This window comes from Pogonomyrmex barbatus, unplaced genomic scaffold (assembly GCF_055798465.1).
Source record: "Pogonomyrmex barbatus isolate J1 unplaced genomic scaffold, ASM5579846v1 scaffold1, whole genome shotgun sequence".
NCBI classification, from domain to species: domain Eukaryota; kingdom Metazoa; phylum Arthropoda; class Insecta; order Hymenoptera; family Formicidae; genus Pogonomyrmex; species Pogonomyrmex barbatus.
In genome coordinates this window covers 26,502,851-26,528,738 of record NW_028297098.1, presented here as the reverse complement: position 1 = coordinate 26,528,738, position 25,888 = coordinate 26,502,851, and the positions used below count along the sequence as shown (strand labels likewise).

The following is a 25,888-nucleotide window of genomic DNA, read 5'->3' as shown; positions in this document are numbered from 1 at the left end:
ACCGACCAAAAGCGAAAAATAGTTTTAGGATTTTGGAAACAAACGGTTATCGACATGGCAGATTCTGATTTTTGGCAGAACCGAAATTATTCTATTCGATTAATAAAAGATACAGATCTGAAAAAAGAAAGAGCTAGGCAAATTCCATTTTAGATTCCGTCAACGCACTTGTGGCAAGTATACCGAAAACGCGAGTAATTTAATGTTAAGCGTAACACCTAGATCTTCCGACGAATAATACAGCGAGGCATTATAGTAGTAACGATAAGTAATTAAGTTACTTTATGTCTGCCAATCGCGCGATGCTAATGATCGTGCGTTGGCATTCGTTGCACCAAACATCACGGAACAATAATAATTAATCGATAATTTCTAGCAGGAGTTTTACCTTAAGGGTTTCTTGTCTTTATCTTCACCTCTACTCCTAGATATTATCATGAAGTACTCCGTGTTTACGTGTCATACTTTCAATAAACTCTAAAAATGACTCGATACTCTGATTGTCTCTAGAGATAAAAATTAAATGTCTCGTTAACTGAATAAAAATACTGGATAAAACGGCCATGATCATTCGTGTGTCCCGTAGAGAATATTATGATGTAAAGCATATACTGTAAGCATATGTCAGCATACGTAAGAGTCTTTACGATGAATGTGACTTAGTAGTCATCCGTTAGGTTGATACTTGTAACTCGATGGGCTATTGATGTTATTATTCCTTTCAGTTTGTAACACGCATAAATGTAATTGTCATTCTTAGATGCAACAACGTTACATCAGTTTTAGATTGAGAAAGCGAATGCGTATTTTCTGTAATAACGAAAAAAAAAAAAAACAAGAATGAAAAGAAGAATGAAAAATTTGTAATTTGCATAATTGAGAGATTATACACTCTGTTGATAAAAATCACGCAAAATTTCATCTCGATACGGCTTACACTTTATACCTGATTTTGTTTAATTCTGTATTCATGCAGCGCATAGAAATAGGCCCTACGCCATTTCTCGGCTGAAAGAAACAATAAAGTGAAATCCGACACACATAAGAGTGCGAGTGTTTTCTTTCAACTTAAATAATACCAATCCTTCCAAACAGTAGTTACATTACCAAAACTAAACTAAACAAAATTAAGTGAGGAATTAAATTCTGGCTATAATGAAAGTCAGAAATAATTCAAATTCAATATCCTTATTTATTCTCAGATACACAATTTAATGTCTAATATGTGTAAACACAAAAGACTTCGTTCGCAAATAACATAGTCACCGGAGCTACATACGTAAAGGTATTTCTTAATTCATACTATAAGTAATTTTAATAATATGCATCACGTGTTTAAAATAGTAATACGGTGAGTGTCATTTGAGGGGAATGGAGTTATGTATAAATAATGAGAATGCTAATGGCCCGCGATCAACGCAACAAATTACATGTATTTTTTTAAAAACGACTATTTTCTTAGGATGAACGATGTCGTTGTACTACTCTTAAATACATAAATACTATACACGTTCTTTACGATAATCGCAGTGTAAATATTACATAACGAGGCACAAAACGAAGTGAGACGCGCTTCTCAAGCAATCACGGTATTTGTATTTCGGGATGTTGTTGTTGTAGTTTCTCGACGTCTTGCAAAGTAGATATACCTTGTTCCTGTAAGACATATAATTCAAGAGAAAATACGTCGGTGAATAAACTTTAAATTATACATTATTAATATTAAAAATATTTCAATATTTAAATATTTGATGTTCCTTTGTCTTCAAATCAGAATAATAATACTACGGAATAATAATACTACGGAATTAATGAATACTATTACATAACTTTATAGCATGCATTTTGCATTAATTATTTTATAATAAAATTGTTAATTAAATTGAAACCGATGTCTTACATTATACTCTTTCCACTTTTCGTAATTGTGCCGCATATAGCCCACTATTTCCGGTATGTCAATGAACACTGTGAAAACGGAAAATAATACAATTATAACACAGTTTGAATATTTTAACACAGATTTTTAACACGGTTTTTAAAACAAAAGAACGAACCATCCCAAGCTTCGATCATGTCATTGATGATATAATCGACAAAACCGATTTGCGCTTTCGGTATCGAGCACGTCAGTCTATCGAACATAGGCATTATAATTGGCATTTTCAACTTTTTCTCTTCGTCAGTCTAAAAATTATTAACAAATATTTTAATGCAACAGCAATGAATTGTCTTCTCTGCAATAAATGAAATTAGTCGATAATTATGAAAATGTTTACCTGATTAAAGTATTCCTCCGCGATTCGTCTCGCCCATTCGACGCAACATTTTAATGGCCGGGTTGGATTAGATACATCCGCGCATTTGATCATCATTCTTTTAATTAATATTACGTTATCGGGCTGTAGCACCACGGACATGTCCAGAGAATCTGAATAAGTCTACGAATTTTTTAGAAAGATTTTGAATTAAATTTTTTTCCTCATTATTATAATAATTTAAAACATTTTTATGATAAATTTACATAGATATTCATTAGCCATTAAAATTAATTGCTATACAAGTAAAATTAATTTATTTTCAAAGTAATTTTTAAGATATTTAAAGTTTATTTTTAATGTATTTATTTTTGCGATTGGAAAATTATTAAAGAATGCAATTAGATTTCTTTTAAATATATTATTGATTATTATGACTACCAATGGAGAAGATAGTAATGAGTGTAATAATGTATCATAAATTTTAATTTATATAGTTGGAAGTTAGTAATTATAATTAATTTGAAGTGCAATTATTGATAATTTTAATATAAAAGTAACATACATTACCTCTTCACCAATTCTCGCGCTACAAACATTCATGAACTTCGCCAAGTGCTCGAAGTGCTTCGTCATTTCGGTCGCCAGAATCATGTCAATGACATTTTGTCGTAACAGTTTGTACGCGTCTCGTTCCAGATTCTAAAGCAGACGTTTAATCCGATATTACACATTCGGTTTATTCTACACATTGATCTTCAAATTCACGATCCAAAATACAATCACACATCCAAAATACATAGAAAGAAACTTACTTTGAAGATATTTACACTGTCGTCGGAAAGCGATAGTTTAAATGTTAAGGCTGCGTGATGCGATTCGAGAACTGACAGATCATTGTAGAGTATTGCCAAACGACTGTTAGCATTGCAAAGAAATTGACTGGAAAAAGATTTTAATTCAAGACTGTACTATTAACACAATTAATTCTAAATTTAAATATTAACAAATGAAAATCAATTCTTTTTAAATCTCTAAAAAATTATTAAAAAACCAGAAAGATTCTAATTTTTTTTATTCTTTTTTTTCGCATGTTTTTATATAAAATTAAATATATTCGTATAAAAATAACCATAATTGAAAAATATATTTTTGTTAATGTATTTTGCGTTATGTCGATATCTTTAATATCTGTCGATATTAAAAGACTCACCTGGATCTCCCAGGATGATCAATATCATGCGCAGCAGCGGCGACCAAAGTAGCAACTTCATCTAAAGGTTCTAAAATTTCTTTGAGCTTCTTCGATTGCATAAATCTCGCAGTTGCTTGCAAGACATCGGCGGCATGTGTTGAATTATGATAACTATTCTTCGCGTTGTAATTATGCTCGATAATGGCTAACCAGTTTTGTAATGTTCTCTCATCACAATGTAATACAGTGGGTACTTGATATAAATTCATGATCGTTAATCCCAGAAAAACAAGTGGCCTGTAATATTCAAATAATACGCGAATAATTTAAGCACTATACACTTATCACGTATAAACAAAGATGTAAAAATATATCTAGAATGACATCTGTTTTATAATTAATAATTATAAAATTGTTGTAATGTACATCTGTTTTATAATTAGTAATTATAAAATTCTTATGTTGCACAATATTGCGTTAATAAATTGTGTGATTCACCTTTTCTCCGTCAAAACTTCAAGCTTGAATATTTCGAAATCCCAATCAAGGCTTTTGTCTAATATCTCTGTGATTTCTTGTGGCCCCAGAAAATTTTTCTGCACATGTGAATTCGGGTTTGTAATAGCTTTGATAGTGGATAATCTCGCAGAATCTGATGATGATCTCCTAGATTCCCATGCAGTGCGCGGAGACTGTCAAAATAATAAAAAAATAATAATAATATATAATAAATTAAATAAAAGAAAACGTTTTGAGCGCATGATTTAAATGCACGATGATCTATTTTTATTAAATTTAATATTTTTCTTGTACGAAACGAAAAGCTGCTGCGAAATATTCTTACAGCAAGTAATGCGCCAACGAGATCCGTTGCGACTGGATCGCTGTACATTGCTTTATCTTCTTTAAGATGCGGCACATAAAGTTCCGTCGTCTTTAAGATATCGATTGCCTAGAAGACGTAAGACAAGCAGTAAACAACATATATTTAAATGGATAGATGTGACTTAGCACGACACGAGCGTCTCATTAATCACATACTTTATCGATTTGCGCTGCTGTTTCTGGATTAGTTGTATCCGTGACTGCGTTTGAAAGTAATGTAATGACTTTGGTGATAGGCGCTTCCAAATGCAGCTTCTGCAAACTTGACCGTCTACGGCCTGTCACAATAATACGATTTTTTTTTTTTTTTCATATCAAAGAATCAATCAGCATATTAAAAAATTATCGTTTGATTTTATTTATATTTGATAGATGATTATTCGCTCCGGAAATTATTGTTTAAAATTCGACATTGTAAAAATACCGAAACGGCGTAATATGCTCGCGAGATGCTGCACATGATTTCAATTTTTCTTGGAAATATGATGCAAATTAATTAAAGCTATAGACACGTAAAACTTTCGCATTAGTCAAGCTATAACAGGTGTGCCCCAGATTCGTGCTATTAAATTTCTTGACGTGTTTACGACAACGATATATGTAGGGTTAATATCGGGCGCACGATAACTCTTTAATGTAAAAATACATGCCACAAAGTGTACCATAAAATAGCCGATGACCCAATTCGCATCTCTCAATGCGTTTTATCTTTATATCGAAGGGTACATCAATAAACTAAGAGGACAAAATTATCTGTGTCGACAACTTTTTCTCATTACTGGTGATACTTGATATAGACCGTTGTGATATTAGTGATATTATTTATCCGATATTTATAGAAATATTTACCTTCGCTTATACCAGATTTGACGTCTGAGGATTTCCGCGTATTCGGCATTACACTTGGTCTAAGAGGAGGATGCAATGGGCTGCCAACTGGGCTTATTGGTGCTGAATTTTCCGACAAATACGTAGTATCGTATACGTATATATAATGACTTGGTTTTCTAAAGATAGATATAATAAATCTAAAGATAGATATATGAAATAGAGTAATAATTGAACAACTGTTATAAAATAATAAATAGAATGTATTTTAATGATGACATTTATAATAAAAGAGATGATTTTTTTATTAATAATTGATTAATATTAATATCAAGAAAGAATATAATTAAAAATATGAATAAAAAATAGTATTGAAATTAATATGAAGAAAATAAGAGTTTATTAAGAAATTAATTGTTTTGAATTTCAGTTAAGAGAACATACTTTAATGTAATACAGAACGGGATTATCCTGCAATTGATCGTAATCATTTGATTGTTTTTCCTCTTGCAATTCATATTTCCTTCGAATTCTCGGCCTTTACTCAATTGCTGCTCCATGAGAGCAAAATTGTCGTAGTAGACTATTTCCGAAAGATTTCTTCCCATCATTTCTTCTGTCTTATATCCTAACAATTTTTCGCTGACTTTATTTAGAAACTAAAAACAATGTAAAATTACAATCTATGCGTATAGATATTGGTATCAAAATAATACTGGTATCAAAATAAGAATCTTATACAAATAACGTGTACATATTTATATATGCAATGAAAAAAGTTTTTGTTGCTGGAAATATCGAGAATGACTATACAAAATAAGAAATGTATACCAATTTGTTTCTCATAATACCTGTACAATGTTCTTATCATTGGTTATATGCACCATATCGCGACACCTGTCAAGTGCCAAATATAATGCATGTGCTGCTGCTAATTGAGTTTTCGGCAATAATGAGCTAGTATATATTCCTACTAATTCGTTTATTAATATGCCTTCGTGCGAACATTCCATCAGTGCCTGAAATATAAGCGGAACTGAATAAAGAACTCAATAAAAAGTCTATTTGTAATCTTTTTTATGTGCATCTGATATATTCTGTTATTTAAATAAATACTCACTCTGGTAAAACCTGTTTCTAGCAAGTTTAATGCCACAATATGATCTTCCTCATCGAGCATGAAATATCTAGAAACGAATATACGAAAGTCCGAATATTAAAATAAAAATAAAAGTTAATTAAATTGTAAAAAAAAAAAGATTAGGAAACATACGATTTTTTCACGAGGGCTATAATGACAGAATTGTGATAAACCGGACTGGATCTGATTGCTCTGAAATTTAATATTTTAAATTATATAACAAATATATGTAAATTTATAAATAATTTCTTTTCCTAATATAATATTTTCTTTATATTTAATAAAGATTGACAAAACTTTTGTTGAATATATTCATTTTTGGAATAAATAATCGTTGGATATAATTAAAATATTATTCAAATAATATGACAGTTTTTTTTGCATATTAATAATTTTATATATTTTAAATTATATATTTCCCGCTTATTTTTACAGAATCTTTTTTATGCTGAATTTATTAGAGATTATTTAAACAATTTGCCATACCTACAAATAGCATCGCCTTCGGCCGCGTGATGTTCTCTATGATCGATAATCACTAATTCATGAGCGCGATTTTGAAAAAGTTCAATTGCTTTTTCCGCGTCTTTTGCCATTGATACGCTCCAGCCCAGCCTTCTAGCGGCATTAGCAAGTATGTCCATTTGTTGATCATCTTTGCTAAAGACTAATAATATCTGCACCATGAGGAAGTTTGACAAGTATGGAAAACAAAATTCATATATTAGTATTAACCAAAAGTCGGATTTGTTAATGCAATTTTGTTAAATCAATATAATACATACTTTTATAATACTAGGAACGTTGGTTGTCAATAAATAATTGCTAAAATCTTGAGGACCCTTCTGTGAACAGAAAAGAAATAATAAAATAAAATAAAATAAATCAAAGACGAGATAGACGATATAGATGAGAGATGATCAAAGAGTTTTGTCAGGTGTCTCCTTTTTTCGTGATTTGTACGTGTTTGCTATGAGTAATGGTTTTTATTTAACCAAATCTAATCAGAGACTTAATGTTAATGCATCGATATCGGTATCGGATACATACTGGTTCCTCTTTATCTAGATACATCGATTCAAGTAGTTTGTAAATTTTCGCTCGATGACGAGCTCGCGGAGACGCTTCCACATTTTTTGCGGTCTTGTAATGTTTCGTAACTTGATCCTTCATTTGCAATAAATTAATCGCTTAGTCGTCGCTATTCTAACCTAGATATGTCAAAAATATGACAATAATCGAGGTCTGCGATCTTATATACATTTTAAATTGATAAAAATCAATCTTGAAGTAAGTCAACTACTGAAAGTTATGCAGAGTCTTGCTTGTTTTCGTGAGATGATATGTGCATTTACTGCGCATTAGAGATACGTCACAGAATATTTTTGCAGCTTACGAGAGAGAAGTTAATTTAACTACTGTTGTATTTCTCATAAAAAAAAAAAAAAAAAAAAAAATTATGAATATACAAATTGCACCAGAAATCATGATCAATGTTAAATTTATACCCTAATGCGTGCTGCCAATTGCGGTATCAATTCAGCCACTTGCATCCTCTTATTCTAGTGCACCATCTCTTTCGCACACGCCCGCACACGATACTGAGAATGTCACTACACCATATCCGCAATTCTTCCTTGTTAACATTACTATCGTCAGTGCCGCCGTAGACATAGAGTACCCAGTCTAGTTAGCCGTCTATTCATTTCTCAATGCCTTATTAACGCGAGGATCATAAAAGCAAAATAGCAATTGCACAGATGATGATGCATCACGCTGTCCACGCAGTTGAATATATATTATTTAATCTTATTCTAATCTTATTTTTATGATATTTTGTAAAATCGGTATTTTAATGACATTGTTTTTTTCGAATGCAATTTTTGATCGTTTTGTTATAATTTTTTTTTACATTTTACATTTTAACGTTTAGCTTTATCAGAGCGTTGTGAGAACCGCAAAGGACGACTTAAACAAAAGACCATTACGATATTGATCATCGATCTATAGATAACGAGATCGATATATTCGTTCGATCAGAAGTAGAAGTAATTTATTAGCGATAAGGTGTCTATGTAGCATGTCAAAGCATATTCTTATAACGATAGTGTGTTTTGTGAAGTCAAACAAAATTTTATCCTATGAGAAAAACATTTATAAATAAGTGATATAACATTTTATCGAACTCTTCAAATAATTCTTTTCAAATACATATATTCTCAATATGACAAGACATGTGATTTTATTCTGAAGAAAAATTAATAGCTCCATTATTAAAAAAAAGATTTCATGCACCCCTAATAATTTATTAATTCCATTTATAATCTGCTTTTAATAGAAATTGCTCAATTAAAATTTATTTATATTTTCAATAAGAATAATTTTATTATCAGTATTTTAAATTTGCAATAAATAAAAAGTATATGTGCTATATTATAAAAGTATATATGCTATATTAACAAATTGATAGCTTACGAATGACTTTACTTGAACCATACCTGATACCCATCGCTTGTAGATATTGTTGCGATCAAAGAAAGATTAAAGAGAGAAATTTTACAGTCAGTTCACAATAACATTGTCGATCGAATCGTTTTTTTTTATCATGTTCTCAGAAGACCGCTGCTAATTACAAAAAAATTGTATGCTAGAACAAAGAACACACGGGATTCATATTCGTTTTTTTAATTGCTCAGTGAAAACGAAGGAAACGTAGGAAGGGTGGAAAAGTTCGTTTATGTTCAGGCAGGGAAAGTTCTACGACCGAGAAAAAAGCTCCTTGTGACAGAATAACAGTTGTCGTGCTATCGATTCGTTACGAGTCACTTCGTGGTATTAATCACCGTCTCTTATAGACGTAAATGAAACTCTGTGAGTGAGTGAAAGTTTGTGACAGTTGTGTATGTAACTATCTTGTTACATTAATCTTTATGTTAAATAAGGAAAAAAATCAAGGAAATTATTTATCAATTTGAATACGCCAATAAGCCAAAAATTTTGACATGAGAACGGTGTGGAAATTCGAATCGTTTTATCAACAAGTTGTTAAACGCGAGCTGCTCGTTTAACTTAATACAACGTGCTCGCTTTTAGTCTATAGCATCAAACTTCGTCCAACTTTTTCGAAACGCTGCTCTTACCGATAATTCAATCACAATAATTGCCGTGCGTGACAAGTCCGACAATTGCGTTTTGTTCGAGCCGAGCTATCGCTCGGCTGTAGAGCGTACATAAGCACGTTTGAGAGACAACGATTAACGGAGGAAAGCGACAGCAAAGTGAACAGGACAAAAGAGTGACATCGTCGAACGTGTTCCAAACTTTTGCTTAACTAGACACTTCTTCTGGACGCGAACAAACTATAACCGTTCATTCGACGTCGAGAATATTACTATCGCTCGGAAAATAACAGATAGTTTATCAGAGGGGTAGCTTTACACTTTGAGGATTAGCGGTGAACGGTGTTGCACGCGATCGATTTTCCCGCTTTGCGGGATTTGATTATCGCCAAATTGATGCGGCGCGTAAACTCATTGGCGCCTCTACTCTTACTTGACATTTTCCGGGCAATTTGAAACGCACGCAAACACATCCGCATTACTCTAAGCAAGCAGCTCGTCGGTTCCGACTGATCGTTTCTCCGTCTGATCGCTCCCGCACGTCTAGAGACTGTCTATAGACGGTCTATAGATCTGTCTATAGCCGTTCTCGAGCCGGCCGGGATCTTGACTCGTCGAGGAGAAGCGGCCAAATGAGAGAGATCGTACTCACCGCGATTGCGCGCGGTGAATCAATTATTCAGCCGGCGTTTATGCCCGCGACGTTGAAGTGCGTCCGAACGATTTTCATATTTAATCGGGCCATCGAGACAGATGACTATTGAGCCGATCGAGCATTACCCTTTCGTCACCCCCGCGCGAAACTTTGCGATAAACGCCGCGCGAATTATTGAAAGGGTTAGCCGCGATGGAAGGCCGCGTCAGCGGTACGCAGAAAAACGCATGTATATTTAGAATCACTGCTTGCGAAGTTTGTATCGTGAGGAGAGGAGGAGTCTTGATTGCGGGTTTCCCGACAAAGCCCCCTGTGAGAACGGAAAGGGCTGACGGCGAGGATCACCCTTCGCTAGATTATTCCCCCGCTTTTTTTCTTTAGCTCTTTTTTTTTTTTTCTTTTCGTCGAGTTCCCTTAACAATTGAACATTTTCCTCGAAATGGGATTTGCGCAGTCTCCCCTTTCGAGCTATTTATGCGCGCGCTTCCGCGTAGCCTTTTTTTCGTTAATTTTTTCTTTGTTAGATAATTTTAATTTTCTACCTTGCAATATATTCTTTATAAAATTTGTATTTGATTGAAATACGTCGATATTTTATAGATAAATAGCATAGTATTATCGGTAATTCATAAATAGATATTCTTTCAAGTAAAAGTGTTAAACCGAAAGGAAACAGAGCATAATGAAACAAAAAGAGAGAGAGAAGAAGAGAAATAAAAGAGAAATAATAATAACGATAATTACGATAAATAACGATATATTTTTAAATTAAAGATATAGCAAGTTGAAATCAGTATTTAGAAAAATGTTAATAGCAAAATGTTACATAATACTGATTAGACACTTATTAAGTATGTAATTTTGCAGAAAGGCAAATTTAAAATTTTAATGCAGTCTAGTATTAAATTCGGGAATTTCAAAAATATAATATATTAAAAATATATGATGCATTTGCTATTTTCTTATCTTAAAGTTACTTAATAATTCTATGTTAAAAAACTTTAATAATATTATTGCAAATTAGAAAAAAAAAATGGCGATCGATGCAGTATCATCAGAAACCAGCCTGCCTCTTATCCATATTCAAAAATGTAAAGTGGAACAATGCCTAGGCGATTCTTATCTTTGATTACGAATATGAAAGAGTTTAGATAGCAGACCTAATTATTAAAGATGTGATAACACACGCCTACGTTATAAGTAGCATCATCGTCAAATGTATCGTTTTTAATAACTTTGCGATATTAACCTATACATTTCACTTTCTTAAAAAGTCCAACAAAATAACATCTTATCTTTTGCTATATCAACTGCAGAAAATAGTTGAAGTATATTATATTAATATAATTAAAAATAAACTTAATTATTGTACGACTTAAAAATTTGTTTCAATGGAGATTTTGCATATTGTAAAGACATTATTTATGGAATAATTGAGATCAGAGAATATATTATAAATAAATTATTCGGATAATATCAATGTTGCGCATATACCGAGCAATTATATATAAAATTAGCATTATATATAAAATAAAAATGACACTTAAAATATTTATCTTTAAATGATAATGAGGAGATAACTTACTATGGTCAAGTAATCGCCATTTTCATCATATGCGCAAGAGTCCTCAAAGGGTGTTTTTTCATTCTTTTCAGCCACAATGTCAAACGCATCCGTCTTACCTAAAACAATCCCGTTAAATAATCATTAATCCAATCATGCTCAAAACTCAGACGGATGTTCTTTCGAACAATCGAAAATTCTTAGCAACAGGTAGTTGTTAGCGTGATCATAGCAGCGTAATTAAAGGTCTGGCGATTCTAAAGTTTGATTCCATGTAATAAAGCTGGAACTACCCATTTACATGTATTTATCGGTTTATATACTTATATCGAACTTTTTTCCTAACTCAAACTATCAATTAATGCAATTCAGTTGTCAATGCGTTAGTAATTATGGTAACGAAGCTTGTTAGAGGTACGCACACTTATTCTACAAGAATATCTTAGGGTTTGAGGTTTGTGGGTCATAGCAGCTTTTATTGCAATTAAAAGTCAATTGAATTTAATTGACAAGGTGAATTGATTGGTGAATCGTTGCCCCAATTTTTTTTTTTTTTTGAGACCGTTCCACTTATAGAATGTACTTTATCACAAAATAATTGCGTTATGCGTACGCACGTATTTAATGGAATCAAAATGGAGCTTAGAAAAGATTGAGCCATTTACGCACCGAATAAATGATCTGGAAATAATTCATTCTCCAAGCTGTCTTCGTCCTCGCTTGGGAAGAAATACTTGTTCGGCAGCGATGCCATATGAATTATACTTTCGGCCTTGCAAATATTGAGCTAAGCGGAGCTACATGATCTCACATTGTTCGAAACTATATTTTTTTGCGTCTGCTTTCATTACACTGACAGCGTTATGTTATTACACGTCTCACTGTTCATATTAAACATTTGTCAAAAAATTTATCTTTTAAAAGATCACTGAAATCTGCACTAATGAGCCAAGTTTTTTTCATCCTTTATATCTGCAATAGACTTAATTATTTAAATTTTTGTAGACATGTTGTTAAATAGGAATATTTTTTGTCACAGATTATTATTGAAAACTACATATCAATTTCTCATATAATAACAGATTAGAACTATAGCATTAATATTGTAGTAATTATTTTCTGCATGTTAATATCTTATAAATGTTTTACATTTTTATTTAATAGTTTAATATGTTTTCTTCTGTCTTCATTCAAAAAATAAAAGTTAATTAATTTATGTAAGAATACAATAAATATATTTGTTATTTTTAAGTGTATGAATTTATAATGACGTGTTAAACAATAATTAGAAATAGCTAAATAATTAAAACTTATTGAAGTATAAAAAGTATAATTATATATTTATAATTTATAATCATATAAAAATAAAATTAGTCTTTACTCTTAAAAAGAGCAAAAGAAGAACAAAAGAATTCAAATACTCTTGAATTAAAATACAAATATATAACAAATTAAATTTAGTTATAAACATATTTATCACATGTTAAAAAATAACTATTATAAGTTGTTATTTTATCCTAATGATGTAATCGTAATTGATGCAAACAATCATTGCTCTTATCAATATTTAATTTCAAGATGCTGAATCAGTTAGTTAAATTTAAGTAAATTGATCGTAAAAATATTCTCCAAAGATCAAAAATTGTTCAAAAATAAGCATGTAATCTTAATTATGAATTGTAATAAATATACATTTATGAATGGAAATTTTTTGTTGCTATAAGATAGGAAATCTTCAAATTTGTATTTACTCTGTACTGAAATAAAAACGAAAAAAAAATAGAAATAAAAAGTAAAACTATTTTTCAATTTGATTTTTATAATATTCAAAATTTTTCTAATTTTTCAAGATAAATTATTGTCAAATATAACATATTTTTAAAAATCTTTTCTTTTACATTTTTTAAACAAAATTCTTAATTACATGCATGGGTCCAGTCAAAGAATGTAGCTTATATTCTTTTATGTTTGTCATTTTCCTTCGCGTCATTTCTTTGCGCATTATTTATATATGTTTTATTTAAAAACATATTTGAAAATGTAATCCAAAATTCGCTCATAAATAACACATGCACTTGATTAGTTCAATGAGAGTTCACATTTAACGACACTGAAGTGTAATTTATTTGGGCGCTATTTGCGGGCGACGTTAAAATCGCGAGTGGATTAAATCGCGATAAAAATCGGCGTACGCGTATGCCGAACGATGTGTCGTTTGCGGCCCAAAGACAGCGACTGACCGAGAGTATCGAATCGACCAAGTTAAAATTCTACTCGAGAGTGACTGGCCCCAGAAGAGCGACGCGATAGCGTTGTTGGGGAGACCCCGAGATATTGTAGGTCCATTTAGCACGAAACACGGGCAGAAATATGTATCACATCAATCTGAGTTTCATAAAATCTCTATTCCCTGAGGCAGATGAGAATATAGAAGAGCAAAATAAAAAAAATTCAAAAAATATTTATCAACATTTTTATATGCATAAAAAATTGCAACACGCATGATAACAATAAATGAATGATGGAAATTAAGTTCTAGATATTCTTTTACATTAAAAATCTTTGGACCACTTTTAAAAAATATATGTAGATATTTCTATGATCGTAGACGATTAAATTTGAAAGAGAAAAGGAAATCACGAATAGAGAATAGATAAAAAATTATATAGGTACAAATATTTGATCGTAATTTTACTGAATACTATTAAGTAATAGAATGTGTGATGATTGGTTCGGTCAGAGCTGTTGTAAGGATTTAAATAAACTTATTTCTTGATTAATCTCAGATCTGATAAGATAAAAATTCAAGTAACATGTTGCTTGCTTACGTGTCTATAGAAGTTCAAAAAACATTATAGATATAATCGATATTAAATTAAGTGAGTTAAGGAGTCATGTTCACCGACTTTACATAAATGGAATTAATTAAATTAATTAACTGGAAGGAAAAGAAACGTGTAAACATCAATACTGATAAATTATAAAAATTGTTTAACGATTTGTTGAGATTATGTTAAGCACTCAGATTCTTTTTAATAGTTTTATATAATTGATAAATAATGATTAATTTAATTAACTAACTAACATTGCGCTACTTCACGATCGTCCTCTTCGACGACAAAATGATGCTTGTTGAACGCGAGATACAGATTGTCTTGGTCCCTGTTGGTCTCTATTGCATCTGTAAATAATATCTACGTATAAATACTTGTCGATAATAAACTAAAGCAGCTAATATCTTAAAATATCTAATAAGTTCTAGAAAATCGACAAGATTGATGATGTACCTCGTCTGCATTTATCTATATAGCCGATAGAAATGTTGCGCAACGTATTCGAATATTAATATTCTAGTCAAACGTATCTGAATTCGTATTTGCATATAGCGTAGCTATGGAATATTTATTAACAAGCCACCACGTCATTATAATACTGCGTGTAAAGAAAGAAAAAGATGAAACGTTTTACGTAATCTTCACAGAATACGCTCGTGATGTTGGCCGTAGCGACTTAAATAACACCTAATAAACCTCAATTCCTTTTCATGAGAATTACCATCTACAAAAAGATGAGGGTCGTTACTGGAAATAAGTACGGCATATTAAATACCTAATGATGTACAAAAGTGATTCGAAAGTATAATAATCACATAGAGCTCTTTCAAGGTATTAGAAAAATAGCTAGAGATAAGATGCATGTATTTGCTACAAGGTCGATTTTAGAAAATAAAACGATGTTTTAGAAAGAAATTTTTAAAAAATTTTGATTGAAGACATTTGAAAATGTATAGAATTAAAGATAGATTTAGAATTTATAGAAGTGATAGAATTAAGTCTTCTTGTGAGAACGATTAACTTTTATCTTAGAATCGATCCTTGAGTGTGATATAATACGTGGTCTCGGTTCGACATTGCGTTGCGCAGACTAAATCGAAAAACTAGAAACGCGTTGGAAGTCGCTCCCTGGATTCATAAATCTGATTAATTCACGTCTCGAACGATGACTCCAGTCGGCACACACACACACACACACACACACACACACACACACACACACACACACACACACACACACGATGTGGTCAATTGTAGACTAGGTCAAGGAGAATGACTGTTACCTGAAGTCTACCTTCCCGCCCTTCCTTCTCTCCTCTTTCATGAAAGGCATCCATCAGACAAATGCATGATAATGCGATTTTGATTTGATTGTTTAACTTTTCTTAATGCCAAATGCCATTATGATTTGAAAATCATAATAGAAAAAATTTATTTAAACAATAAAATTTTGTTTAATTAAAAAAATATTCAGGTAGCATTTTTAAATTGTAATGGAATAGATTTTGTTATGTTGATATATAATATTTTATCATGATATATCCAACATTCAAAAATTAGAAATTAGAATATGTAATAATTTTTCGTTTGATTAATAAATTAAGGAATAATTATTGTAAATGCTTTGCCTTCAATTTAGAAGCACACAAGTAAAATAGAAGACATACAAGTTAGAAAGCAGATAAGAAATAAAATAGAATTTAATTATAAATTTAATTGTAAAGTATATATTTTAGTTACTGAAAATAGTAATAATATATAACGCTAATGAAGTTACATAGATAATTATATTATGTTTACACATCTAACATACGTACATATGTTTACATATTTATACAATAATATAATTAAAAAAATGTTAATTATAGTTTTTAGATATAATGTTTTACAGCTCATTTGTGTTGAAAATTCTAAAAGTACAATTTTCACTATGATTAAAATATATCAGAGTATAGATTAAATGGACGTAATGTGGAAAGACAGAAATAGTAATCTGAAAAATAAATTTTTCGAGCGTGTAATATCCTCTTGCACAGCAGTAAACGGATTATATAGAGCAAACATGGTGAGAGAGAAAAACGTAACCACCCAGAATTTGACCTTCGAGAGAAGATTACTATGCTTCGACGTTTAACGTTCTCCAATCGTATATTACATATACCCAGGAGCCGAATACGTGTAAACTTGATAACATTTCGCAATCAGAAGGAGGCATTTAAACTTCGCGTCAAAAGTGTTTAGCTACAGATTGACATACGTCACTTAGAAATTTCTACAGTGCCACTCATTGAGAAAGAGTTAACGACTGAGATTAATAATGAATCACACTACTTGCACAATATCTTTCATATATAATTCTACTTAAATAAATAATGGCGTCATGTAATATGATATAATTTTTCAATGAAAATTTTTTTAGATAACATATAAAATATTTTTTATATATATCTAAATTTACTGCATGAAGTATAATATAAATTATTAATTGCATCTATCTTCAGAGCAACATTGTAAAAATTATTTATAGTTTTGCATTGTCAAATGAATATCTTTCCAACTGTCTACATCAATTTTTATCGTGAAAGCTAAACTTTACGAATAACATTCTTTTCACATAGACTTCAAACCGATTGAAATAAAAATATAATATTACACAGAAAGAAGGAAGAAAAAGAGCAACGTACCGCTTGTGTTGCTGGAAGAATTGCTAATTCCCGACGATATGCTCTCCTCCTGTTCGACTTTGCCTCTCATGCATTTCAATATGCTAATCTTGCATCCCATTTCTCAAGACGAGCTATCAGTTCGCGAAGGGCCTCCTTACTATTTTTCGCATTGTCGGAAACCTCGGAAAACATCCGGTCAAATTCTGAATCATCAATGACAACCGCGACAAGTATCGTTAGGTTATTTTTCATCGAAGGCGATTGGTAGAGACGAAATCTCCTCTTTTTCATTTAGAAAAATTAACACGAGCTGAGAATTCGATATTGTTGAAAGAAACGTGTGCTTACCGTGTACGCGTGTGTGTAAAAATGCACGCTCATGCTTGCATATCAATTTGCTTATCTCGAGACCGAAGGAAATAATCCTCTGCGCACTGATTTTGCATAACCCAAACATTGATTGTGCTAACACTATTTTACATTAATTAAACGTACATAAAGAATCGTACTAATAAAGTCGGGATTAAATCACTTTAGAACAATATGTTAAATTGCTCGAGTCGCATTTGATTAAACGACGAGTGCCAATAAAATTTCCGCTGAATCAGTCGAGATCACTTTTTTTTCGATCACTTGGAATTTTCACCACTTGCAAATAGAAGTTAAATTAAATAAAATTTACTGCGTTCACAAAGCTAACTGACTGCTCGCTAATTGTTCGTTAAGAGATTAGAACAAACGTGTGGCTTGGCGAGATGAATGAAAATTTCGTGAGACCTCTGCGACTGTTGATGACAAATTGAATGCACATCAAGATCGCGATCAAGGCGCGATGATTTCGCGTGTACGGGGTCATGCGTTAGTGCAATTTTCCCAGTCCGTTTTTATCTTATCTTCTGCCGAAAGTGTCTACATGTAATTCAAAAATTCCGCGACGCATCTCAAATAGCTGTATCACTTGGCAGCTACGATTCTCGGCGTGCGCAAATTAGAGATGTTTCGCGCGAGATAGCCGTTCACGTAATTCGTCCGATTACGCGTTGTGTGGGCATGAAGTGAGCAAATACTGTTGTGTGCATAATTATCGGAGGCACTGTTTTCATAGTGATGCAAGTCTGTAGTTCCTATATCGCGATACGGACATTTAAAGTTTTTAAATTAAAGAATCAGAAGAAGTCCCGGGGCAATAATAATCTTTAAATAAAATCTCAAAATAATCTTTATAAAATAAAAATTTTTCTGTCTTTTTATCTTTTATCTTGAAGTATTTTTTTTTTATATTTGTAAAGAAACAAAAGATATTATAATTTTGTTAGAAATAAATCTATTAACAAGTTAATAAATTTAATTATTAAATATCTGTGAAACAACTTTTTAAATTATTAATATCAAGTTCTATTTTTCTCATCCTACAATTTATTAATATTTATATGTAATTACATTTGAAAAGATTGATTATAAAACGATTTCTGCTAACTTGAAAATATGACGGGTGTCAATTCATAGATTCCAAATATCAAGATAATAAATTAAACGCATACGTTTAACAATCGATTTGGAGAATAAAGTATATACTTAAATTCTTCGATAAAGAAAAGTAAAGCCGTTAATTACCCTTAGAAATAAACAACGATAACAGACCGTAACAGTACGTTTGAACAAGCATGTATGTACGTTTACGGGGCACGTCTATCGCGTGTTTTTTAACACGCTGTTTCGATCATAGATCATCATGAATCTTTACTAGGAAAGATGATCTCTATCTGATAAAGATCAACTTGCAACGTTGTTAAATCGCACAGTGCAGTACGTATGAGATATTTACTTCAAAACTTCAGTTGTGTAATAAATACAAAACACTCGATCGGACATCGCTTTCGACGCGTTGGCGTATTTCGGTAGTTATTCAACCGGCGTATTTCGGTAGTTGATGTAAATGTAATACGGAACAGAAGTGAAAACTTTTCGTTGAAACTCTTCGTCGCGATGTCACGTAACGATTGCAACGACGACGATTTCACAGTAACGAACAGTACGAATCACGAGAGCTCCTTTGTCAGGCGACACGGCGCTTCGAGGTGTGTATGAGATTTTAATGAAGACAGAATCGGGATGTAGGCAGCGCAGTGGCCTCAGACTCACTGGCTAAATTGTACGATTTCTCGAGGACGTCTTTGAAATCTGCGTATCTCATTCGTTCAAAGTCTTCTCGCACGCGCCCCTCGTCATCTATCTCGCGTCTTCACATAAAAAGATGCAACAGATATTTGAGTAGTGTTTAAACACACATGAGAGATCAATATACGAAAGATCCACGCGTGTTTGAACGATAAACGTGATTTTTAAGCCAGCAATGCTCACAGACAATAGAGGCGGGGATAGGTAGAATTTGCGAGTAGCAAATACAAGATGTCGGGGAATTATCACTGTAAATTTAATCGCTTAACACAGCATCATTTTTTATACGGCGACTATTTAGGATCGTTTTAGAATTTCCGTGACGTAAGTTATCTTTGCACAAGAGCTTATCGTGCGTTTGAATATCTGTTTTATTTCTTAGCCGTTGTTTTTTAGTGGTAATACAATAGTTTTTAAGTTGTAATTTAACATCTTTGGTTGGTGCTTACGGCTGGAGATAGGCAAATGCATTCGCAAGAACAATTGAGATTGCTTTGATAATAGCAATATTACCAATTTTATAAAAAACTTTTTTTTTATCTTATGAATGTACTTTTATGCGTTTTAAAAAATTTTTATTTTTATGTACGTACATAATATCAAATATTATAATATGTAAATATACATTAATATGAGATCTTTTTCTGTATACTTCTTCCCATAATATTAATCTATCTCTTATTTCATAATATAAATCTCTATATAATGCACGACTTTTTAAAGTTTTTGATGTATAATAATTGTTTACAATCTGTATTGAATAATATTCTATTACTCTTAACTAGATATTTTTGCATGTATGTTATCAATCAAGATAAATCACCAAGCAAATCATCAAGTTAGATTAACACAGCTTTGCATATAATTTCAACATATAGTTTTCAAGAAGAAGAAAGAATAATGTATGAAAATTTTGGACCTAAATATCTAATTAATTAAATTAAAATAAGTTTAATGAAATATATGAGATAATAGAAGATTGAAAAGTTTTTCTATCGATATTCAAATGTTCGATTTTACGTCGATATTTTCATACATTCAGAACGTGTAATATATCATTTTTCAAATTTTCTTAAAAACATAACTTGTTAAAAATTATATGTTAAGGAATGATATTTGTGATCAGATAAAATTTCTTGTATCGTTATGCAAAATTACAAAAAAGAAAGCTCTAGTGGATTATTTGAATGGACGTACAAGGTATTGTTTTTCTCAAATTCATTCCGACATTGATTAAAATCATTAATTTAAGATTTATTCATTTTAATTATATTTAGAAGTTTTATATACAAAAAATGTCAGTATTTCTTATTTTAATAACCTTTTATCTAACATTATTCTTATTTTTATCTGTAATTTTCAATACAACTTATGATATATCTTTAATCAAGGCGCTCTGTTGCAAAAAAAACGTGAAGCCTTTGCCAATGATACAGATGTATCTGCAAAACAACTGCTTACGATTTTATGCTGATTATATAAATTTAAAAGATTGGTCGCCGCTATTAAATGGTATAATGCAAGATCGAAGTCTATTCAAAATTTATGTATATAGCCGATGTCGTTGTAAGAAGATTAGAGAGAAAATAGATATAAAGAAGAAACTGATAAAATTACGGTAATTGGCAAAAATATGCTAAAATTTCGTAGAAAATTTACTTAATTTGCAAATGCTTTCTTTTTAGCATAAAAACTATTAAATGATTTTAATATTTAAATAAAAGTATATTTTATAATATTTTTTCCTTGCTTAATCTGTTACTGTTACATATAGTAGACAAAATTATCTTTAAAACTCGATAATTTTTTAAAATAATTTAATTTAATTTTTATGTAAAATATTTTATGTAAAAGACTTGAAATAAAATTGTAATTAAACAGATATATAAATGATTCTTTTGCAAATTAATTATACATATACTCAAGAATATCTCTTCTACAATATAGAGAAAAGTTAATATAGTGACTTATATATACTTTTTTATAAATATATTTTATTCTTAATAGTTTTAATGTTGTTTTCAAATTTTTATTGTCATAAAAAGTATTTGATTGTTTGAAAAATAAGATTAAATATCACGATTATTTTTTTCTTTCGGATACTACTCTCAGTAAGTTTAAGCTTGCAGGTGACATCGCGGGATGACTGAAAGGAAAGTTAAAACATATGACAATGGCAAAAAATGATGATATATAAACTCACGAATCACAAAATGGCAAATGGACTGGCATTCTGCTCGCACATTCAGGAGACGCGCGAAAAAGGATCGACAGCAGCTAGTTTTGTACACTAATTGTCTACTACAATGCTTCGTTCAATCTATCGCCATCTATCTGAAGAACTCATTGATGATCACCAGTCTTACACTCGATGGTATTCCTTTGGCACCCAAGTATTTAAGGATCTTCGGTGATGGTTTGGCAAACAACCGTAATCTGAGAAGTTTATCATTGGCCAGATGTCAAATAGACGATGCAGGTTGGTTATAATTTGTAAATTATATGAATTTTTTTTAAACAGTCAATATAAATTATACATTATATTTATGTACTTCAAATATAACTTTTTCTTAAAAATATCTTTGATATTTTAATTAATGTAAAAGCATTAAGATAACAGCAACATATTCAAATTTATGTTTTTTAACAGGTTGTTATACATTGCTAGAAAGTTTGCAATGTAATTCAAGTCTTCATGTCTTAAATTTATCATCATGCTGCCTCAGAAGCGCTACATGTCTGTCATTATTTCTTAAAAAGAGAAAAGCAAATTTGTTGCAAAGTGTTTGGAAGAAATTAACCTTGCATCAAGATATTAACTTAACAGTGGTATGAATCAAGAAGAAAATATCTTTTTAATTGAAGCACCACGTACGGACAGATTATTTAATACATTTGCATTTACATTTTAGGAAGAAGGACTGCGAGTATTAATACTTGATAGAAATTATAAATTTGGTGATATTGATTTGAGGCAATTGACATGTATGCTGAAAAGTGATTTTTGGTTGAAAACATTACGTTTGCGATGTTGCGGAATCACTCAACATGAAGGAGAAATTATGTTGGAGCTTTTACAAATGAATAGTGTACTTACACAAATTGATCTCAGGAATAATGAAGTGTCAACCGACATACTTCAAATTATTTGCAAGCTTCTGAAGAATAGAGAAAATAAAAGAGAAAGAATATCGATGAAGAAAAGATTACTAAGCAACAAGCATATCTTTAGGCAAGATATAGTCTCGAAAAACGACTCTTCTCAATTACCAAAAGAGAAAATATTTCTTAAAAATCAAGTTGTAAGTAATTCAAATTTAGTATCGTTTAAAAATGCGATTTGTTATGATTTTTAAAAATACCATTTATCTATTTGTTTTATATAACATACTTTTTTTGTTTTAGCATACTCAAACAGAAATGCAGCAAGATTGTATATTACAACGACCCATACAGAAAATAAAGAAAACAGATAGTAGAAAACGCAGATTATATAATGAAGTAAAGAAAAATTGGATCAAGGTGGACGAATTAAGAAACCAACTATCTATTATGATCGAGCATAATCAAAACTTAATAACATATTTAGAAAACAGTCCTAATTTTCTAATGAAAGAAAAAAATCGCCATTTGAGTACTGAAGAGGCGTATCATAAAATTCAACCTCGACTAAGAAATCTCAAAAACAAGATTGCTATACAGAATCCTATTCATTTGAATATGTGTTATGAAAATCAAGTTTACACGAAGTTACAAAATATCTTTGATGAATTAAAAATATCTACGAACGGGAAAATATTAAAAATAAACGACAAAAGTCCTGATGAAAAAATTAGCGAAAATAGAATTAAATCTATTGTTTATCATAAAAATCAATCACTTAAAAATGAAATTACTCAGTTTTTTCATAAAAAATCAAGTTATCTTAAAATAAAACTGTAATATTAATAATTTGAAATTATTATGTTTTATTCTTGTTATGTCTTCTTATTATGTCTTATTATGTCTTAATTATGTAAATTATATATTGTATAGCTACCGATTTATGAATTATAATCATAAATTAAATATATAATTATTTTTATAAAATTATATCCTGTTTTCCTTATTCGTATTTCCTAGTATCTTTTATATTTGTCTTTGTGCAATGCATATGTATTTATATATTTATAGTTAAAAATATATATTTTTTTTAATTATTTAAGAATATCTTTATATTTATAAATCAAAAATATTAAATTTGTAATATATTTTTATAATAATTTATAAATCAGATACGTGCTATATAAATGTACTTAAATACGTAACTAATACTTTAAAGATTAATATTATTTATTGTACTATTGTTTATAAAACCATATATGTTAAATATACGAATACATATGATGTCTAAATAATGACTGTTTGCAATATCTTATGCTCGAATTCATAGTTTAAATGATTATATGGATCAATTATTCTTTCATGAATTTCTTTTCTTTATCTTCTTTTTTTATTTATTAGACACTACAGACGCGTTCTGCGCGAGCTATTTATTTTCTAAACAGAAGAAGCAAAAATTATATAATACCATTATACTATTAAGAAGATATTGACAATATCGTCCGCAATCATAATTGATATTCAATAGATTAATCCAGTAGATGGCGAACGTTTTCACGTTGGCGGCATATCGTATTTCAAAACATGTACTACACGTGTTTTCACACTTTTTAGAAAGGCAAAAAAGATATGAACATCTAAGCAAGAAATGCGCGCAGCGTTTTTTCACGGTTTTTTTCACAGGGTGCACCTGCGGATTTTTAAAAGGCTATAACTTCTCAAAAAATAAACATAGAGACATGGGATAAAGACGAATCTTCTTCATTTCGCGTTGCGTGAATGTTTATGTTAAATACATGTATTCGTGATATATATCATGTGTATATACAGGATGTCCGAATATGCCAAAATAAAGTATAAAATATCTTGTAAACTATTGTGTAACTTTTTTATATCTGTATCTTAATACTTTTTTATCCAAAATAAATAAAGGAATTGTATTGCATTATAAAAAAATATATAATTTTATTTAAAATAATGGCAACCATATAAAAATCTCGACAGTGACATCATCTGCAAATAAATCAATATCGCAATCATTAGCCTTCTCGAAATCTTACAACTTTTATATAAAACATTTTTTTTTTAAATGCATTGTTCGAGAGATATTAAAAATGGAATATCCTGTACATATATCTATAGTGAAAAATAAAAAATCTATAATAAATTGTAATATAAAAAAAATCATTAATAAACCGCTTATAAAATTATATATGTTTTATATGTATATAAATATACATGATGTTTAAATGTATATGATTATTTGCAATATTTTGTGCTCGAATTTATAAGTTTGTAAAATTTAAATTGATTATATGGATCAATTATTCTTTCATAAATTTCTTTTCTTCATTTTCTATTTTTATTTAGGGGGTATGTCACATAAAAATCTTTTTCTCTCGGGAATAGGTACAAGTAAGGGCATCTATCGCTTTCTCAGTGTACAACGATTACGAACTTCAGTACTCTTATCAATAGCCTTGAAATCAATAAACGTACTGAGCAGTAGATATATTATTGTCAACGTTCTCTACGGTAGATTTCAATGTATGTAGTCGGTAGTATACCATTATAAACTGCTATTACCACCTAAGAAAATCGATTCATATATCTAGATAGAGCTAAGTTATAAGAGATATGAGGTATTCGAATGTTTTTATTGATTATCTTTTTTCTGTTTAAAAAAACTTAAAAAAATTACGTTTCTACAAATATCAAGATAATTTTATGAATACCACAATAATTCTTCGTACAAAACAAATGCACTAAATAGCATAAATAGCAAATAGATTTATCGAAAAAATTAATGTAATAATGTAATAATGTACATGAACTATCAAAGGTTGTATATCAACAGTGCAGACTAAGACAAGGTAGTTTACTTCTACTTTCTCAGTTGGCGTCAGTGAACATGGATTTAAACAGAGGATTGCCATGATTCTGGTTGCACGCCCCACAATGTTGAATGTAAATAACATAAAATAAATTATAATTAGGTAGAATAAATGTTGCTTTTAATATTTAATTTTATTTTTATATTTAGATAAAAGAAGATAAAAAAAAACAAAAGGCTGGTTGTTCTTAAAATTGTTTTAGGTAGTCGAAAAAAAAAATTGAAAATAATAGAAAAGATTTATTAGATGTATCTTGTATGATATTCTCTGTAACATTTGCTGTAATTATGTTTGATTTATTCAAGTAAAAGACCAGAAGGATATCTATTGTATAGAATAAAAAATCTTACTTTTAAGTTACAAATTAATTTAAAAAATAAATATTTTTCTATATATTTTAATTTATCTCTGGCTAAAAATTAATTATATTATTTAGTATATTCTAGTTATTTCTCATTAATTATCTTGTAAAAATATAGAACAGAACTTGCCATGTTCTTTGTCATTAATTAATTACAAGTCAGTTTCAATTTGTAAAGGGGCAATATGCGGTTTTATTATTTTCTTTT

General features: G+C 30.2%; 2 protein-coding genes across 2 annotated transcripts; one reads left to right on the top strand and one right to left on the bottom strand.

Annotated features, from left to right (window-relative positions):
* Positions 1–58: 58 nt before the first annotated feature.
* Pde8 (phosphodiesterase 8) lies at positions 59–17,263 on the bottom strand. Its single transcript, XM_089077121.1, has 21 exons — positions 17,164–17,263; positions 15,763–15,863; positions 14,731–14,839; positions 11,667–11,764; positions 7,093–7,152; positions 6,794–6,984; positions 6,440–6,499; positions 6,287–6,353; positions 6,018–6,185; positions 5,611–5,825; positions 5,188–5,345; positions 4,495–4,616; positions 4,298–4,405; positions 3,952–4,145; positions 3,472–3,750; positions 3,074–3,200; positions 2,829–2,960; positions 2,280–2,441; positions 2,058–2,187; positions 1,901–1,968; positions 59–1,656 (listed from the first exon to the last, which is right to left on the bottom strand). The coding sequence occupies exons 1-21, from the start codon at positions 17,261–17,263 to the stop codon at positions 1,585–1,587; spliced, it is 2,721 nt and encodes a 906-aa protein (XP_088933247.1). The 3' UTR covers positions 59–1,584.
* Positions 14,838–23,415, top strand: LOC105432162 (uncharacterized). Its single transcript, XM_011646836.2, has 4 exons — positions 14,838–21,802; positions 21,974–22,152; positions 22,236–22,625; positions 22,729–23,415. Exons 1-4 carry the CDS (start codon positions 21,544–21,546, stop codon positions 23,263–23,265), a joined length of 1,365 nt encoding a protein of 454 aa, XP_011645138.2. The 5' UTR covers positions 14,838–21,543; the 3' UTR covers positions 23,266–23,415.
* Positions 23,416–25,888: the final 2,473 nt, after the last annotated feature.

What these genes read in the sequence shown, in the direction of transcription:
- LOC105432162 (XM_011646836.2), top strand. Translation starts at nt 21,544, where the DNA reads ATGGACTGGCATTCTGCTCGCACATTCAGGAGACGCGCGAAAAAGGAT. An exon ending in AAGATATTAACTTAACAGTG is followed by an intron (nt 22,153 to 22,235) that starts GTATGAATCAAG and finishes TTTACATTTTAG; the next exon opens with GAAGAAGGACTGCGAGTATT. An exon ending in TATTTCTTAAAAATCAAGTT is followed by an intron (nt 22,626 to 22,728) that starts GTAAGTAATTCA and finishes TTTTTGTTTTAG; the next exon opens with CATACTCAAACAGAAATGCA.
- Pde8 (XM_089077121.1), bottom strand. Translation starts at nt 17,263, where the DNA reads ATGGGATGCAAGATTAGCATATTGAAATGCATGAGAGGCAAAGTCGAA. An exon ending in ATGATAAGAACATTGTACAG is followed by an intron (nt 5,826 to 6,017) that starts GTATTATGAGAA and finishes CATTGTTTTTAG; the next exon opens with TTTCTAAATAAAGTCAGCGA. An exon ending in GCGCGAGAATTGGTGAAGAG is followed by an intron (nt 2,442 to 2,828) that starts GTAATGTATGTT and finishes AAAAATTCGTAG; the next exon opens with ACTTATTCAGATTCTCTGGA.